The 17203-nt window shown below is 45.1% G+C and overlaps 1 protein-coding gene across 4 annotated transcripts in view; it reads right to left on the reverse strand.

Annotated features, from left to right (window-relative positions):
• Positions 1–3575: 3575 nt before the first annotated feature.
• Positions 3576–17203, reverse strand: part of atp5pd (ATP synthase peripheral stalk subunit d) — a 414254-nt gene continuing 400626 nt past the window's right edge. For 2 of the 4 annotated variants that reach the window (XM_069929346.1, XM_069929343.1), the window contains exons 2-6: positions 9536–9666; positions 7466–7562; positions 5849–5920; positions 5681–5743; positions 3576–3766 (exon numbers count right to left, since the gene is read on the reverse strand). In XM_069929346.1, the coding sequence (XP_069785447.1) occupies positions 3635–3766; positions 5681–5743; positions 5849–5920; positions 7466–7562; positions 9536–9657 (486 nt within the window). In that variant the 5' untranslated portion in view covers positions 9658–9666 and the 3' untranslated portion in view covers positions 3576–3634. Of the gene's footprint in view, positions 3767–5680; positions 5744–5848; positions 5921–7465; positions 7563–9535; positions 9667–14882; positions 15394–15954; positions 16010–17203 lie in introns of those variants that run through there. The other 2 variants (XM_069929344.1, XM_069929345.1) reach the window with 2 other exon arrangements.

A 17203-nucleotide genomic window follows, 5' to 3' on the forward strand; every position in this document is an offset into this window, starting at 1 on the left:
AAAGGTAGATTTCTGGATGCGAGGGGAATTCAGGGATATAGCACCGAGATAAAAGATAATAGATCTTGAGTGTTGAAGGGCCGAATAGTTCACCTCTGCTTCGATTGCTTGTTTTTCTGCCATTGTCAAAGACTTGGCCCTTTTGCAAAGTTATCACGCGGGCGCTCAGCTGATGGGTTAAGGGTGAAAGTGGAAAAGTTTAGGCGGAACTTATTTTTAAAAATATTTTATTTATCATTTTTCAAACTCAGTGCCAACAATACTCAGGAATCCATAATTTAAAAAAACCCACTATATTCTCCAATTATATACAAGCTTTGCAGTCGAGTACTTATCCCCCCCCCCCCAATTAGGGGGAACTTCACACAGAGTAAAGAAATAAATGTGAAAATCGAGCCCCTTTCAACTGGCAGCTCATTTCACAGTGGTGGGGATGTGGTGAAGTGGTGAGGGGGGAGGGACTGACAAGCCTCTTTACCAACATTTCTCCTTATTCCAATTCTAAACATTCGACCTCTTTTCCTGAGGCCATAACCAGCTTGCCAAGCACTGTGCAAAGTGTGAGGACCTCAAATTCCTCTCCACTTTGGAGAGGGTGGCACAGTTAGGACGGAAATAGGGTTCAAACTCCGTTAAGTTGTTTGCATGTTCTTCCTGATTGCATGGGTTTTCTCTGGGTGCTCCAGTTTCCTCCCGTGCTCCAACGATGCATGGGATTAGTAGATTGTTTCATGGCCAACATGGTTATATGGGTGTAATTGGGCCACACAGACTCAAGGGCTGGAAGGGCCTGATACCGTGCAGTCTCTAAATTAGAAATAAATATTGCAGCTATGGTAACTAGTGGGCAAAAACATTGTGGGTCTGTTCGAGTAAGAAGTGGCTACTCTTAACAAATGATGAACAATTTACAATTCATTGAGGATCGGTGAATTAATTTTAAATCAATTTTTGAGACAAATTCACACATAGGCGGTGCAGCTGATAAAAGAAACAGCAACTGGGAAAATTCAAGTGATGTGTAAGGGTGGCAAGAACATTATCAGCATTTGTGCAAGGTATTGTAGGTAAACTAAAATTATTTAAAAGGCAGAAACGGGGGAAAAAAAGATATGGTGTGGACAAATATGCCAGTCAGGCAGCAATGAGAGTAAGGCTGACAAAAGTTATGTGGTAAAGGGTCATGAGTCACATTGCACATTACAGAGTGGAACCAGTATGAGACAGACTTTCAGACTTCATTCTTAGCTTCCAGGTCATGTTAACAGATGATTTCAAATCAGACATTGTGTATTAGTATCGGAGTAGTACAACACTGTTAGCTATCGTCCTGCCAGGTGTGGTGCAGGTCCAACACTGTTAGCTATCGTCCTGCCAGGTGTGGTGCGGGTCCAACACTGTTAGCTATCGTCCTGCCAGGTGTGGTGCGGGTCCAACACTGTTAGCTATCGATCTGCCAGGTGCGGTGCAGGACCAATCCAAGGGAATATCCAGGCTCAGAACAGATGTCACTATGACTTTGGGATGAATTTTATCATCCAGCAGATCTGGGCTCATTGCAACCAAGTGCAACTCATTACTTTCAGGAATTTAATCTTTCAAGAATAAAGACAGACTCATTTAATGGCTGGCTCAAACTCTCACTTCCTCACATCAAGGACAGGAAGCTCTGCAAGGATGAGGCACCCAATCTCACCAGCCTTTAGGACTCTTGCAACCTTAGACTGTGCCCATTCCAATGTTCAATAAATGTTGTTACTACAAGTACACATTCTCCAAGACCTTACCTAATCTGGCAATGGGCACTCTGCAATCAATAGTTATCTCTATCACCCCACAGCAATCAGACCCTGGGGCAGCAGTCATACACAGTGAGCCAGGATTGCCTTCAACCTCCTGTGCTGGAAGAAAAAGTGCATGTTCTCAGTGACTACCTGGAATTCTTGTGGGTGTTCAGGTTTTCTCCTGGATATTTCTTTTTCTTTCTTTGGCTTGGCTTCGCGGACGAAGATTTATGGAGGGGGTAAAATTCCACATTAGCTGCAGGCTCGTTTGTGGCTGACAAGTCCGATGCGGGACAGGCAGACACGGTTGCAGCGGCTGCAGGGGTAAATTGGTTGGTTGGGGTTCGGTGTTGGGTTTTTCCTCCTTTGCCTTTTGTCAGTGAGGTGGGCTCTGCGGTCTTCTTCAAAGGAGGTTGCTGCCCGCCGAACTGTGAGGCGCCAAGATGCACGGTTTGAGGCGATATCAGCCCACTGGCAGTGGTCAATGTGGCAGGCACCAAGAGATTTCTTTAGGCAGTCCTTGTACCTTTTCTTTGGTGCACCTCTGTCACAGTGGCCAGTGGAGAGCTCGCCATATAACACGATCTTGGGAAGGCGATGGTCCTCCATTCTGGAGACATGACCCACCCAGCGCAGCTGGATCTTCAGCAGCGTGGACTCAATGCTGTCGACCTCTGCCATCTCGAGTACTTCGACGTTAGGGATGAAAGCGCTCCAATGGATGTTGAGGATGGAGCGGAGACAACGCTGGTGGAAGCATTCTAGGAGCCGTAGGTGATGCCGGTAGAGGACCCATGATTCGGAGCCGAACAGGAGTGTGGGTATGACAACGGCTCTGTATACGCTTATCTTTGTGAGGTTTTTCAGCTGGATATATGGAGAGGTTAATTAACTGCTTTATCTCCAGTCAGCAGTAAAACTAGGGAGAAATTAGGTTACAGAAAAATAAGCAGAGGAATTGATGGGAATGCTCTGAGAACCAGTTGAGATTTAATGGGCCAAATGGTCTTCTATACAGGAAAGAAAAAAACCTTTCAGTACTCAGGATGTTCCAATCTGTTTCACAGCCATCTGAAGTGTAGTCATTTCTGCAATGCCGACGGGAACAACAGCAAGATTCTCTCAGCGGACCACCTTTGTAACATCAGTGACAATACTCCTTACCTTGAAAGATTACCTCCAAATTTAAGGCAAAATGGAGAAGTGTGAGAAAACTGGAAGACAAAGCAACGTACCCTCACATTTTCCAGCTGCAAGGACCACCACCTCTACTTCCTTGGAATCCTGAGGAAATCCAGCACCTCACCTATGTCTCTTAGCTTTTACAGATGCACTAATGAAAGCATCCTGTCAGGACATGTGGGATTAGAACTGCTCTACCCAAGACTGCAAGAAGCCTCAGAGTTGTGAAAGCTGTTCACACCATCACACAAACTATCCTCCATCAACCATTCCATAGCCAACATACCAATGCCACCCCAGCCACACTCTCTTCACCTCCCACTGCGAAGATTCACGGGTGTGACATCATGCACCAGCAAATTCTAAGACAATTTCTTTCCCACTGTTATCAGATTCATGGATGAACCTCAACCCTGTAAAATAAAGTGGCTTTTACTCAGTGCCAACTAATCATTCTCTGTAACCCTGATTGTGTTTTTACTGTTATACTACATATGGGTTATCTGCCTGGAGTACTCAGAAAATGAACTTTCTCACTGTAGCTCAGTCCAAGTGACAGTAAATTTGAACCAAATTGGCAACATCATTAGATGGAATAGGAACACTCACTCAACGTGAACATTGGTTTATTTTAAAATAGAGTTACATCTGCAGACATCACAGGGCAATTACAGCTCATTGATGGGCTTGTGAGGCCAATAGGGATACTTCTCCTTGTCCAGTTTGGTTTCAGGGAAAGCTTGGTTCAGATCGTCAATGGTCATCTGGTCAAACGGAACCATGTTTTTGACTTTTGTGAGCTGAAACATAACAGAACAAAATAGGAAGTCTTCTATGCCAGACAATTACCAAATATGATCAGTATATCCAAATCTACCTTCTTCCCACCCCAACAATCATCATGTTCAGAACCTGTCCATACTACCCTCCCCAAAAACTATTCGAGGACCACAGATCTGTCTGTGCTATTGAAATCACATTTTTTTTGTACCAACTGCAACCATTTTTTAATCTCTTTTTGTCTCATGGAGCATTAATGGTAATATAATTTATTTATAATATTAATAGCATTAATTTAATTAAGACTATTTTTGTTGTTTCTTTGCACTGTGCGGCTGCAGCAGGTAAGAATTTGTTCTTTGTACTTTTGTATATGACAATAAACTCACAAAGTCTCGTCCTCCAATCTCACTTCCTCCAAATGCTCTGCTCTCCACTCTTTCCGCACCAATCCCAACCTCACCATCAAACCCAGAGACAAGGGTGGTGCTGCTGTGGTCTGGCACACTGACCCCTTCAACCAAGGTGTCTGCTGACTTCAGTGTTTTACTTCAATAAACTCTCGAAGTCAAACTTGTGGCCCATGATAGCTTGTACACCCCTCACCAGATCCAACAGCCTTGTGATCTCATCCTGAGCTGTACGAGCCAGGAATCAAGTTTTGGCCTTGTCCACACTATACACTCTCCGAAGTAAGCTCATTAACATAGCATGCACGTGAGCGAAAGGTTATACGTTGGTCCTGGATAACCTTTACAAGTTCTCCAGTGCAATCAATAGCAAATCCGATGTGAAATGAAGCCTTGCAAACCAAGCAGATAACCCAGTGCAATCCATGAAGATGTATCACCAGCAAGTAAAAGTGCTGAACTCCACCCCCTCCCCAGGAAAATCAGAACAGCTGGATGTGAGATCCCACCACAACAAATGTAGCAGAGTTGCATCGTCTCCCCCACACATGGAACCTTTCCTCCATCAGGAGCTGGCACCCCCCAGCATCACTGAGCCTGTACTTGACTAGATCAGCCTCACATCCAGAGAAGAGACAGCGCCCACAAAGCCTGGATGTCACGGACAAATTGCAGAACGCTGGAGACATTCAGCAGGCTGGGCAGCATTCGTGGAGAGATTATCCAGATTCAATTGGATGCCCTTTTACTAGGACTCTGATGGAAAGTCAATGACATGAAATATTAACCAACTCCATCATGCCACCTTGTCTGCTGAACCACAGAACAATACAGCACAGAAACAGGCCCTTCGGCCCTTATAGTCCATGCTGACCTATTATTATCCCTAGTCCCACTGACCTATACTCCTCCCATCCATGTAGTTGTCCAAATTTTTCTTAATTAAAATTAAGCCCACGTTCCACACTTCAGCTGGCAGTTCATTCCACACTCCCAACTCTGAGTGAAGAAGTTCCCCCTCACGATCCCTCTAATCTTTTCACTCTTAACCCATGTCCTCTAGTTTGTACCTCACCTACCCCCAGTGGAAAAAGCTGACCTACATTTACTCTGTCTATCCCCCACATCATTTTAAATACCTCGATCAAATCTCCTCTCATTCTTCTACACTCCAGAGAAAAAAAAACCCTAATCTGTTTAATCTTTCCTTGTGACTCCGTTCCTGAAGTCCGGGCAACATCCTAGTAAACCTTCTCTGCCCTCTTTCTGTTTTATTGGTATCTCTCCTGTGCTTAGGTGACCAAAACTGCACATAATTCTCCAAATGTAGCCTAACCAATATCTTGTACAATTTTACCATAAAATTTCCAACATTTTCTAATTTTTTTGTCACATTTCCACCATCTGCCTTTTTTTGGGCTTTCCGATTGTTGATGAATTGCATCTCATGGACCGGCGAGTCAGTGCCTTCTGACACTGAAGAACACACTGGCCACTGGAGAATTACGCCCACGGTTGCATTACCTCCAACTCATATTTGGAAATCCGCTCCTTTGAAGCCTGGCAATAGTTCTGAGCGCTCTCATTCTGCAGAAGAGAAATCCGCTGTTAATCAATCTTAACACAGTGCATTAAAGGAATGGATCCGAATCTTCAATGATAGGTCAGTGCCCCCAAAAAAAGGTTACTTACGGCCTCTTGTTCCTGAGCGTTAATTTTCTCAACTTGTGTGTCAATGGGCTCTGGAATCTTTAAAGCATTGTACTGTTAAATGTGGGAAGGAAGGGGGTAGATGAGGGCGAGGGAGTGAGAGAAAATGAAGAGGAAAAACTGTAAATCAACAACCACTCATCACAGTAGCTCCAGCCACCCATTCCCCTCCCATCAAGTTGACTGGTATTGTGATTATCAAGGGATTTAATACAAACCCATTTACCAAATTGGACATTCAGAAAAACTTGGGAATAGGATATGCCTGACTCACTACTGCGTGGAGGTTCCCAGAGCAGCAGGAACTTACAGATTAGCTTTTAAACAGCCCACAAACAGGAATACCTCAAAGAGCGAGGTTGGTGGTTCATCATTAAGCAAAGCCAGTGAATACAACAGTGAAACGCAAATATGCTCCACACATTCCTCCTTCACCACATCTTGTGACAAGAGGTAAAATGCAGGATTCTGTTGACACCGGTGGTTAAGTGGAAAAAATACACAAATGCTGGAGAAACTCAGCAGGTCAAACAGTGCCTTTATGTAGCAATGGTAAAGATACATCACCAACGTTTCGGGCTTGAACCCTTCATCTTGTAGATAAGCCCACTTTGCATTCAAGTTCTGGATTCGTCTTGAATGCAGCTAGATAGAGCAGTGACCTGACGCTACAAGCCTTTTGAGAGGACACATCATGCCTGGGACATGTGAATTTACATTTAACATAAGAATGTGCAACACCATCTCCTAGTCCGGCTTTCATTGCTATGATGGTGGGTGTCAGAGCAAAGGCTCCAACCTTTTCTCACTTCCTTTGGTAGTGACTCCGTTTTCCTTGGCTTCTCCCAGGAGATTGAGTGGTTATTATGGTAGAAGCAAAGAACTAGAAGTATCTAGTCAGGGTCCTCCATGTATTGTAGCTGGTGGTCTTTACCTGCCTCTCCTGCCCCTTTGTTCATCACACAGAAGAGGTTATTAGATACAGCTATTGTGAACAAAATGTACGATTGCATCAAAACTCCCATGGTTCTGCAGTTAGGGCCACTGACCTACTCACAACTTAGGCCACTAGTTTTGATTGCCACAACTGAGCTGGTTGTTGCATTTTGTGATCAGCCTTAGCTAAATTGGAGCAAATGATGCTCTTGCTCCCTGACACCAGACAATGGTTTATCTCTGACCCAAGGAGCTTGTATTGTTGAAATCACCAACCTTCAGGGTGTGGGCTCAGTTGCAAGTGCCTGCTTCTCAACTCCAATTCTGCAAGTGCACTACTCTTCTTTGCAGAGACGGAGGCTGATATCCCATCTGGAGATGTTAACAGTCACTCTACATTTACTGATTTGAAGTACTGCCCTCCCCCCCACTCCCCCGCCAAAGACAGAGATACAGGACCCAACTCAACAAATAGTAAAGCCTTTGAGCTTGTTTTTTTTTAAATGAGCCACCAAATCAAATGTTGTTTTCTCACTTCGAACTTGATGCTTTGGAGCAAATACCCAATTTCCTTTGAAGGTTTACACAAAACATGAAGGAAACTACTCTTTGGGTTGCCCTGCTTTTTCAAAGGCCCACAAATCATACAGCCCTGCCCCTCACCTTCTTTTCAAACTCATCCACCATTCCAGGTTTTTCAATCATTTTCCTATAATAGTTCCAGTCAATGGCCAGAGGCTTTTCAGGAAGTGACGTCAATCTGCAGCAAAACATACAATCAAGAGGTTACAACCAGAGAACTCCCAGTCGCTGCTGCACGCCCATCTTTACAGAAACAAACAAGCCTTTCTGTGCATTTTGTTCCAATAGTTCTGTCCTCACCAATACCAACCACCCCGCAAGTATCTGTTCTCTTTTACTGGCAATATTAGTGCACTTTTCTTCCTCGGTACTTTATGGTCCATCTTGAGGCTCGATGTAAGCACTCGTTTGCTGTATCTAAATTGGGAGTGCTTGATAATTCTGAACTGAGAAAAACCTTTTCTAATTTACAAGAATTAAAAACATAAAGAAAGAACTGAGAAGAAATGTCTTTACTAAGAGGAGAGGCATGGAATTCTTTACAATAAAACTAAGGTGAATAGAATATATCCATTTAAAAAGCTGGATTTCCGATTCAGATTTCTTGTCAGAGTACGTACATGACATCACAGAATTACCACTAATCGGTAGCGCAAAAAAAACTGCACAAAATGTATGCATGTAAACAAAGAACTGTAAAACAAACTGACATTTAAAGATGAAGGTGGCACGGCTAGCTCAACGCTGTTACAGCACCAGTAGTTGGGACCGGGGTTCGAACCCCACTCTGTCTGTAAGGTGCTTGTATGTTCTCCCCATGTCTCTGCAGGTTTTTCACCAGGGATACGGTTTCCTCCCACCGTTCGAAATCTGATAGTTTAATGGGGTGTAATCGGGCAGCACAGGTTTGTGGGCTGAAATGGCCTGTTACCGTGCTGTAGGTCTAAATTTATAAATCTTTTTATCTTCTATGATTGGAAAAAAAGCTAGTGTCTAAACCTCAACACAGACCTGTACACAGTCATGTTGTCATTGTGTAGTGTTCTTTTGCACTACCAATAGTGGTAATTCTGCCTCACCCACAGATAAAAGAATCTCAGGGTTTTATGTGAGGTCATGTATGTACCCTGACAATATATCTGGAATCGGAATCTGAGACCTGTTGGCCAATGTCCTGGGTAAACCTATACCTCTCATTTTGTTCGTTTTAGATTGGTCACAGTGTTTGAGCTACCGAAAGAAAATAGACACACACACCGAGAGCAGTTCAGTTTATACAAATGTTTATTACAAATTCAAAAGCTGATTTCAAACTACAATATGCTAGCCCTTCCCAACTATACTTATCAATGCCTGGACTGGTCCCAACTGCCGAAGCGAGGCAACGACCGTACACTTGTAGTAGGTTGTCAGGGCGCCAGTAGCAGCTTCTCCACCACCCCCGACCGGGACGGTGACTAGACTCTAGAAGTTCTTCTTCTTGCTGAGAGATGTTGCCAACTCTTGGAGTGTCTCAAACTTCAGCAGCGGGACCATGGCTTATATTACCCAAAAACTGCTTACCCAAGCACCTATTCCCAGCACAGCAAGAAAGATAAGCGAGCAAGCTAGCATGCTAGGCTTTTATCGAATAACATAATTTTCAGCTTATCACTTTGAATACAATGGTGTATTTTGCATCAAGGCTAGGCCTCTGACAGTCTGTGACCAAAACAAGCTGGAATATTAAATGTTCTTGGTACACAGATGTCCCTTCGTCAGATAACTGCATCTCTGGCCCCTCGGTGGAATTTAGCTGATGTCTGCTGATTCTAAAAAACAAGCAGGTTCTCAGCCCTGCAGAAGCAAAGGCTGCAAAAGTAAAAAATACGGTTTAAATCTTCCATTACAGCCAAAAGATCTGCTTTGATGCTGCGTGCATCAAATACATGCTCAATGTATTTAATCCACACACCACCTGGCCTGGGGAATGTGCAATAGAAGCTTTATTCTCAATCTAAACCTGCCATGAAATGCTTTATAATCATATTGGAACCCAACTGGAAAAATTTATATTTACTCGGGGTGGGAAAGACGAGGGAGTGACAGGATTAACTTGGCTGAGTATCTGCGTCTGTGAAGCAGCCGTGGAGTCAGATCCAGGGCACTCACCTACTAGTTAGGGCGTCACTTCGAGTCTTCAGCGCGTTAAACATGGCTCTTTGGTTTGGTGGGACCCGCTCACCAAATGCCAACCAGTCGACAGCTTTCAATGCAACTCTTCGGCTCGACATCCTCGCCACCTGGAGAAGTGGAGAAAAATCAGAGAACGTTGACACCAGGGAAACAAATGCAACGCTATCTCTGTGCCAGAGAATCCCGGAAAGACACAGTACTGCCGTCTCACACAATGACCTACTGGAGATTTGATCTTCTCTGCCACTTCCATGTGCTTTATGATGACCGTCCCTGTATCACAGCAGCTTTCAAGCCTCAATCCAACCGCACTCTCAAACTCTGAACTTTCTCATGGCCAAATTTATCCAAACCACCCACCTGCCCCTACATCCTGCTCATATCTGTCCAATGCAGCTACCTTCCCTCCCCACCTATTACATCCCTCCCTACGCTTCTTTCCCCATCCAGGGTCCACTCTCACTAAGGAACTGCAGTTGCCATTCACTGCAGGAGTTCAAGGCAATCATTTTCAAATTATTCATTAATGACCCTCTTTGATCACAGGGTCAGAAGTGGAACACTCCCTGATGATTGCACAAGGTTCAATTCCATTCACAACTGCTCAAATCTATGCCTGCATACACATAGATAACATTCAGACAAGAGGCAGCTAACTCAATCGATGCACGTGCTAGGTAATAACCATCCCCAACAGGAGTCACTGGGCACCTAACCTTGATGTTTAATCCCATCACTATCTCTGGGTAACTATGATTAACATCCTGGAAGTCACCACTAAATGGAATTTTAAGGGCAGCAAGACCATCTAGCAACACCGTAAAAGCTATTCACCATCTACAGTGGTGAACACAACTCCAACAAGTCCAGGATAAAGAATTTACTTTCTACCCCATCACTGAAGCTCGATGGCTGTGGTGAATACTCCACATAGGGCACACATAAATTCCTTGCCCACACTACTCATACAGTACCTGTTAAACTAGGATCTCTAGGTTTTCAGATTTATTGTCAGAGTACAGACGTGACATCACATACAAGCCTGAGATTCCTTTTACCTGCGGGTGCGGCAGAATTACCCCTAATTGGTAGTGCAAAAAGTAAAGAGTACACTATGTAAAACATGTAAACAAACAAAAGAACTTTAAATAGATAATGAATGTAAACAATCTGATTGAAATACAGAGAAGATAAAAAGAAAATCAATAAAGTGCTCAAGTCAGTCCTTAAATGAGTCCCTGATTTTGAGTTTGTCGTTGAGGAGACTGATGGTGGACGGGTAGCAGCTATTCCTGAACCTGGTGGTGTGAGTCTTGTGGCACCGATATCTCTTTCCTGATGGCACCAGTGAGAACAGAGCGTGTGCTGGGCGGTGTGGGTCCTTAATGATCGCTACTGCTCTTTGACGGCAGCGTTCCCTGTAGATTTTCTCAATAGTGGGGAGGTTTTGCCTGTGATGTCCTGGGCTGTGATTGCTACCTTTTGGAGGACTTTACATTCATACCAGACCGTGATGCAGCCGATCAGCACTCTTTCTACCACACATGAAAGAGGGCAATGGTAAAAAGAGCAACCAACCACAGACAAGGAAACTTGCTTCTGATTACCACTCATTGTCCTCCAATTGACGAACCTTCCATCTTGAACAAAGTTTGAAAGAAACACCAAATGCAACAAGGGGACGGAAGATGGTCTGGCTGCCTCAACTGAGCTGCCTGACTCCTCAAAGACAGCATTTCCAAGCTGGGTCTGCAGCAGGAAATGACATAGGAATAAATCTCACCAGTCTCCTTCTCCTATCGTTTCCTCAACTTTCATTGCAATCTCTTATTCTGGAGACTTCAATAACCTCCTCTGCCCTAACCTTAATTTTACCCATACTTTTCAAATCTGTTAAACATCCACTCCTCCCCCTCCCCCCAGCTATTTGGTTTAAAGCTCTACCCTTAATTGTACAATTCATAGGATCCTAGTCCCATCACAACTCAGGAGGAGTCCATCCCATCTGAAGAACTACCTCCTTCCCCAATACTGGTACCAATATCTAACAAACGCAAACCACTTCTCCACAGCAGTCTTCGAGTCATGCATTTAAATCCTGTGAAAAATGATTGAAAGTGATTAATAAACACGCACCATTCTGTGAAAAGTGATGGAATGCAAAGTGTAGATTAGGGCTTGAGAGTAGACAGTACTAGCTAGTGGGCCCCTTCTTATCTCGCGCCCCAAGGATGCAAGGATCTGGTTCAGGCTGGTACAGTGACCTAAGGTAGTCTATAGCTACTACTGCGCTTGCTTAATAGACACATGAATATTAACTTAGACGCCCCTAAGGAGGGAATGAACTAATTAACATAACATACGATGTATGAAGAGGAAGGAACTGAGTGATACCTGGATTGATGGAAGGGAGAAGGAGAATGATGTAATGTATTGGATTCTGATTGGAAGAAGGTAAATGAAGGTGGGGTGATGTTGAACACGGGACTGTACAAAGGAGTGATGATTCTGAACCTCTGGTGTGTCTCCAGACCAGGGACACCCAACTCTGCAGACTTGAAATAAAGCTGAACCTGTTCTCCAAGACTTTGTCTCAAGAGTAGTGATTGTGAACACTTTATATTTTACCCTCCACTCCTGAATCTTATAAATCCTGCATCAATTTGCACATGGCTCAGGTAGTAATCCAGGTAATCGTAGCATTTTTAGCTGTGGTTTTTAATTTTATCCCTAGCTGCTCAAATTCCCTCAGCAGAAGCTCTTTCCTTATCTTCATGGCAACTTAGATCACACCAAATCTTACCATGGTTTCACCACCATTAGAGGAGACAACACCCTGGATCGGGTGTACACCAACATCCCTGTTGTGTAAAAAAGTTGCACCTCGTCCCCCACCTTGGTTACTTGGATCACTTATCTGTCCTGCTAACCCACGCTACAGATTGCTGTAAACTAGGTCAGTTCCAGGGAGATCAAGTCGTTGCCAGGTGTTGCCCACAGCAGTGCTGCAAGACTGCTTTGAGACCACGGACGAGTTATTTCAGGGAGGTGGCCTATTACTGAGGCCATATAAACAGAGTTCACAAGCTCAGTGACTGACTACATCAGCAAGTGCATTGAGGATGTCACCAAGATCAAATGTTTCACAGCCAGGGCAAAACAGAAACCATGGTTGGATGCAGAGGTCCGGGCCCTTCTCAGAGTTCGTGATGCTGCCTTCAGGACAAGGTGAAGGATGGCACTAAGATCAGTCAGGGCTTAAGTCTCCCGTGCAATCTGGAAGGCAAAGCAAGGGTACGCACAGAGGATCCACAGACAGCTGTGTAACACTGGCGACACGAGGCGCCTGTAGCAAGGCTATTACAGATGTCGTCAACCTTGCGAATTAAGAACAATGACACCTCTCTTCCATACAGACTGAACACCCATGCATGGTTTGATGAGAAAAATAGGATGATGCCAAAGAAATTTCCATGTCCCCCTGATGAATGGGCCCCCTGCATAGTCGCGGCTGAGGTGAAAATAACCCTATCCAAGTTGAACCCACACAAGGCGGCAGGCCCAGACAACATACCTGGTCGGGTACTGAAGGACTGTGCAGATTAATTGACAGAGGTCTTCACAGAGAACTTCAACACCTCACTGCAGCAGTCCATCATTCCCGCAAGGTTCAATACAGCCACCTATATCCCGATACCCAAGAGGGCGACAATATCAGGCCTCAATGACTGTCTCCCTGTAGCACCGACCTCCACCATTATGAACTGTTTTGAGCGTCTGGTGATGGAACACATCAAAGCGCATCTCCCAGAGACAATGGATCCAATTCAATATGCCTATAGAAGAAATCATTCCACTGACAATGCTATAGTCTTGTCGCTTGATTCCATCCTGGCCCATCTGGAGAATGACACCTCTTGCATCAGACTACTATTCATCTACCATAAGCTCGGTACTTAATGCGATCATTCCCCAGAGGCTGGTGGCCAAGCTGTCCTCACTGGGACTCCACACCCCACTCTGTAACAGGAGTCGGGGGGGGTGGGGGGGGGTGGGGGGGGGGGGTGAGAAGACTACAGTCTGAGTCAGTAGCAGAATATTTCACCTCAAGGCTGTGTGCTCAGCCCAATCCTGTTCACGCTACTGACCCACGACCGCATCGCCAGATCCAGCTCCAACAGTGTCATTAAGTTTGCAGAGGACACAGCGGTCGTCGGCCTCGTCAGCAACAACGATGAGTGACATTATAGAGAAGAGGTAGAAAATCTCATGAAATGGTGCAAAAGTAACAACCTGAATCTCATCATGGACAAGACGAAGGATATGATTGTGGACTTCAGGAGGACAAAGATTGACCACCCTCCACTACACGTCGATGACTCTGTAACAGAGAGGGTGGAGAGCACAAAGTTCCTTGGAGTTCACTTAACTAGTGCCCTATCATGAACACTCAACAGCTCCCCACTTGTTCAGAAGTTGCAACAGCGACTGCATTTCCTGAGAAGACTAAAGCGGCAAGGCTACCGGCCTATCAATCTTCTATAGAAGCTCTATCGAGAGCATCCTGGCCGGCTGCATCACAGTGTGGTATGGTTGCTGCAGAGAAATGGATTGGAGGTCAATCCACAAGACCATCAGAGTGGCAGAGAGAATCACTGGAGTCTCCCTCCCACCCCGTCGACATGATCTACTAGGATTGTTGTCTGAAGAGTCTAGGCAAAATCATTGAGGACCCCTTCTACCCTGCACACAGCACCTTTTAGTTGCTCCCGTTAGGGAAGAAATACAGGTGTATTAGAGCCAGCATCACCAGATTGAGGAACAGCTTTGACTGATGATGGTAGGGCAATGGATGGTGTACATGGACCAGAGTGGACTATTTGACAAGGTCCCTCATGGTAGGTTCGTCTAGATGATTAAGTCACATGGTGTTCACAGCTTTGTTGCTTAGTTGGATACAAAACTGGTTTAGTCCTAGAGGACAGAGCATAGAGGTGTTTCTTTGGCTGGAAGTCTATAATCAAGTGTTCCACAAACATTAGTGCTGGGACCTCTGTTGTCTGTGAGATATACAAATTACCTGAAAATGTAGGTGATCTGGAGAGCATGTACGCAGATGGAGTTTTGGAAAATGGAGGTTGTCCAAGGATAGTAGGAAATTTGTAGATGGAGTTTATCCAGGCAACTGTGAGATGTACTTTGGGAGGTCAAATACAAGGGGAAAATGGTACAACCTTTAGCAGCAATGATATGCAAGTGCATGGCTCCCTATAAGTGGCAACGAAACTGGATAGTGCGGAAGAGAACATGATAGTATACTTGCCTACATCCAGCAGGGCATCAAGTGTAAAAATTGGCAAGTCATGTTGCAGCTGCCACAGTTCTGGTCGTCATATCACAGGAAAGATGTGAAGGTTATGGAAATGGTGCGGAAGAGGTTGACCAGGATGTTGCCTGGATGGGGGTATTCTCTAATTAAATTAAAGTGAGGTTGGACACTAACTTGGATTATTTTCTCTGGAGCATCAAAGGCTGAGAGATGACCTGAGAGAAGTGTATAAAATCATGAGGGGGATAAGGTTGGGTAGACAGTTGAATCTTACTCCTGGGGTGGAAACATCAAATAGTAGAGGGCATAGGTTTATGAGAAGAGGCACGTTTAAAACTAAAATACACTATCAAATATGGTGGTAGAAGCAGATACAATAGCAACATTTAAGAGCTATTGCAAGGAATAGAGGGAAAAGATGATGTGGAGACAGTTAGAAATGTGGGGCCAAAGGTCTTTTCCTTTGCTGTTTGTTCAATATTGATGTGATCTACCATCATCATTAGGTGCTTTCAAACTGCCTTGTAAAATGGGGTTAACTGGAAAATTTGCTCGGTTAGCACCTCACTCACAAGGCAGCTTGAAAGGGTCGGACCCAGTCAGCATCATCCAAAGTCAACCAGGTCCCTGCCCTTCTATGGAGGTAGTCAGGGAACCCAGTTAAACATACCCAGATGTGTCAACCGGAGGTTTGAACAGCAAAATGGCCGGTCTGGTTACTCCTGTGACATCATTGCTTACATGCTGGCATCACAGGGAAACCCTGGCTGAAGTTTCTGTGGTGATCGGGGAGAGGGGGGGGTGAGAGAAGGGTCCCTGCCAGGGCCAGAAGTTGAGGTGGGGGGGGGGGGGAGTGCCACAATCAGCGGGAGGGGTCACTGCCACAGAGGCAGAGGGGTCAGCTGCCGCGGGGTGGGGAGAGGGTGATTGACAGTGGGAGAGAGACTGACAGCTGGTGAGGGGGAGACTAGTTTGCGTGACACGGGTTGGCGATTTACTGGGGCTATCCCTCCTCAGTTTAAAAGGTGCTGGAGGGCGACTTGGATGCTGCATCTTAAAAACCAACTATTGTCTGAAGAGGGCGCGCAAAATCATTGAAGTCCTCTTCTACCCTGCACACAGCATCTTTCAGCTGGTCCTGTCGGGGAAGAGATACAAGAATATCAGAGCCAGTACCACCAGGCTGAGGAACAGCTTCTTTCCACAGTCATTGAGACTGCTGAACGACCAAAGGAACTGCTCTCACTAACCATCCAAGAATCTAATTTTACTACACAATATTTATTTATTTTTATGTATACATTGGTCCTGTAGATGCATTGTCTGTATGTGTGATGTGTCTGGTTGTGTACTTGCATGAGCCTATATGACTGAAGGACATGGTTTCATCAGGTTGTACTCGTGCAATTGGATGATAATAAACTTGAACTTAACAATCACATTATCCAAGATATTGATGGCAAGGAGCCCTGCAAATGTCAGAGCCAATTAATGTGAAAGATGAAGTGGTTGACATTTATTTTGCGAGGGATAACCAGCCATCTCCAACTTTAAATTACAATGCCATTGCAAAGCCCCCCCCTCCAGCAACAGCTGGGGAGACCACCAATGAAAAGTCATTAATCTGTGACAGATATGGGTATCCAGTAGAACTGGCTCACCTTACAGCACACCAAGGACTTGGCAGCCCCAGCAAGCCACAGATCACGAGTACAACGGAATGTTCTCCACCTACCTGGACGAGACAGGCGGAGAACATTTTCAAGAAACTCAGTGCCCTCGGTAACAAAAACACAATGCTGGAGAAACTCAGCAGGTCAAGCAGCGTACTTTGTATTAGGGTTGCCGTTCCAAAGGAGGACATGGTCAGGTTACTATATCACACACACACACACACACAGTGCTTGCATTTGTTGTTTTGCAATACCATTTAATTTCAACAGTTTTGCAAAAATAACAAATGGCCACCCTACTTCATGTAGCAGAAGCCCCTTTTCCTCTGGGACAGGGTCCAGTGGAAAAGAAACACTGCCCGAACGCCGGGGATTAAACGCCTCTACCCCTATTCAAATCCCCGGCGTTTGCTGATGAAACCAGTGGAAAAGGGACAGCAGAAAGTCACCCGTTTCCATTTGAAGGTAGAACACTCCGATCCCCGGGGATGAGTTGTGCCCCAGTTAAGGGTGGCCCAGGGGGAAAAGCACAAAGGGCCTCCCATCCCCGGGACACCGCACAGCCAATTAACGGATGCCAGTGGGAAAGGGGCTGCAGGTGAAGGTGCATCACCGGTGTTTGGGCCTGAGCCCTTCATCAAG

The sequence above is a fragment of the Narcine bancroftii genome, chromosome 3 (assembly GCF_036971445.1).
Source record: "Narcine bancroftii isolate sNarBan1 chromosome 3, sNarBan1.hap1, whole genome shotgun sequence".
Lineage (NCBI taxonomy): Eukaryota > Metazoa > Chordata > Chondrichthyes > Torpediniformes > Narcinidae > Narcine > Narcine bancroftii.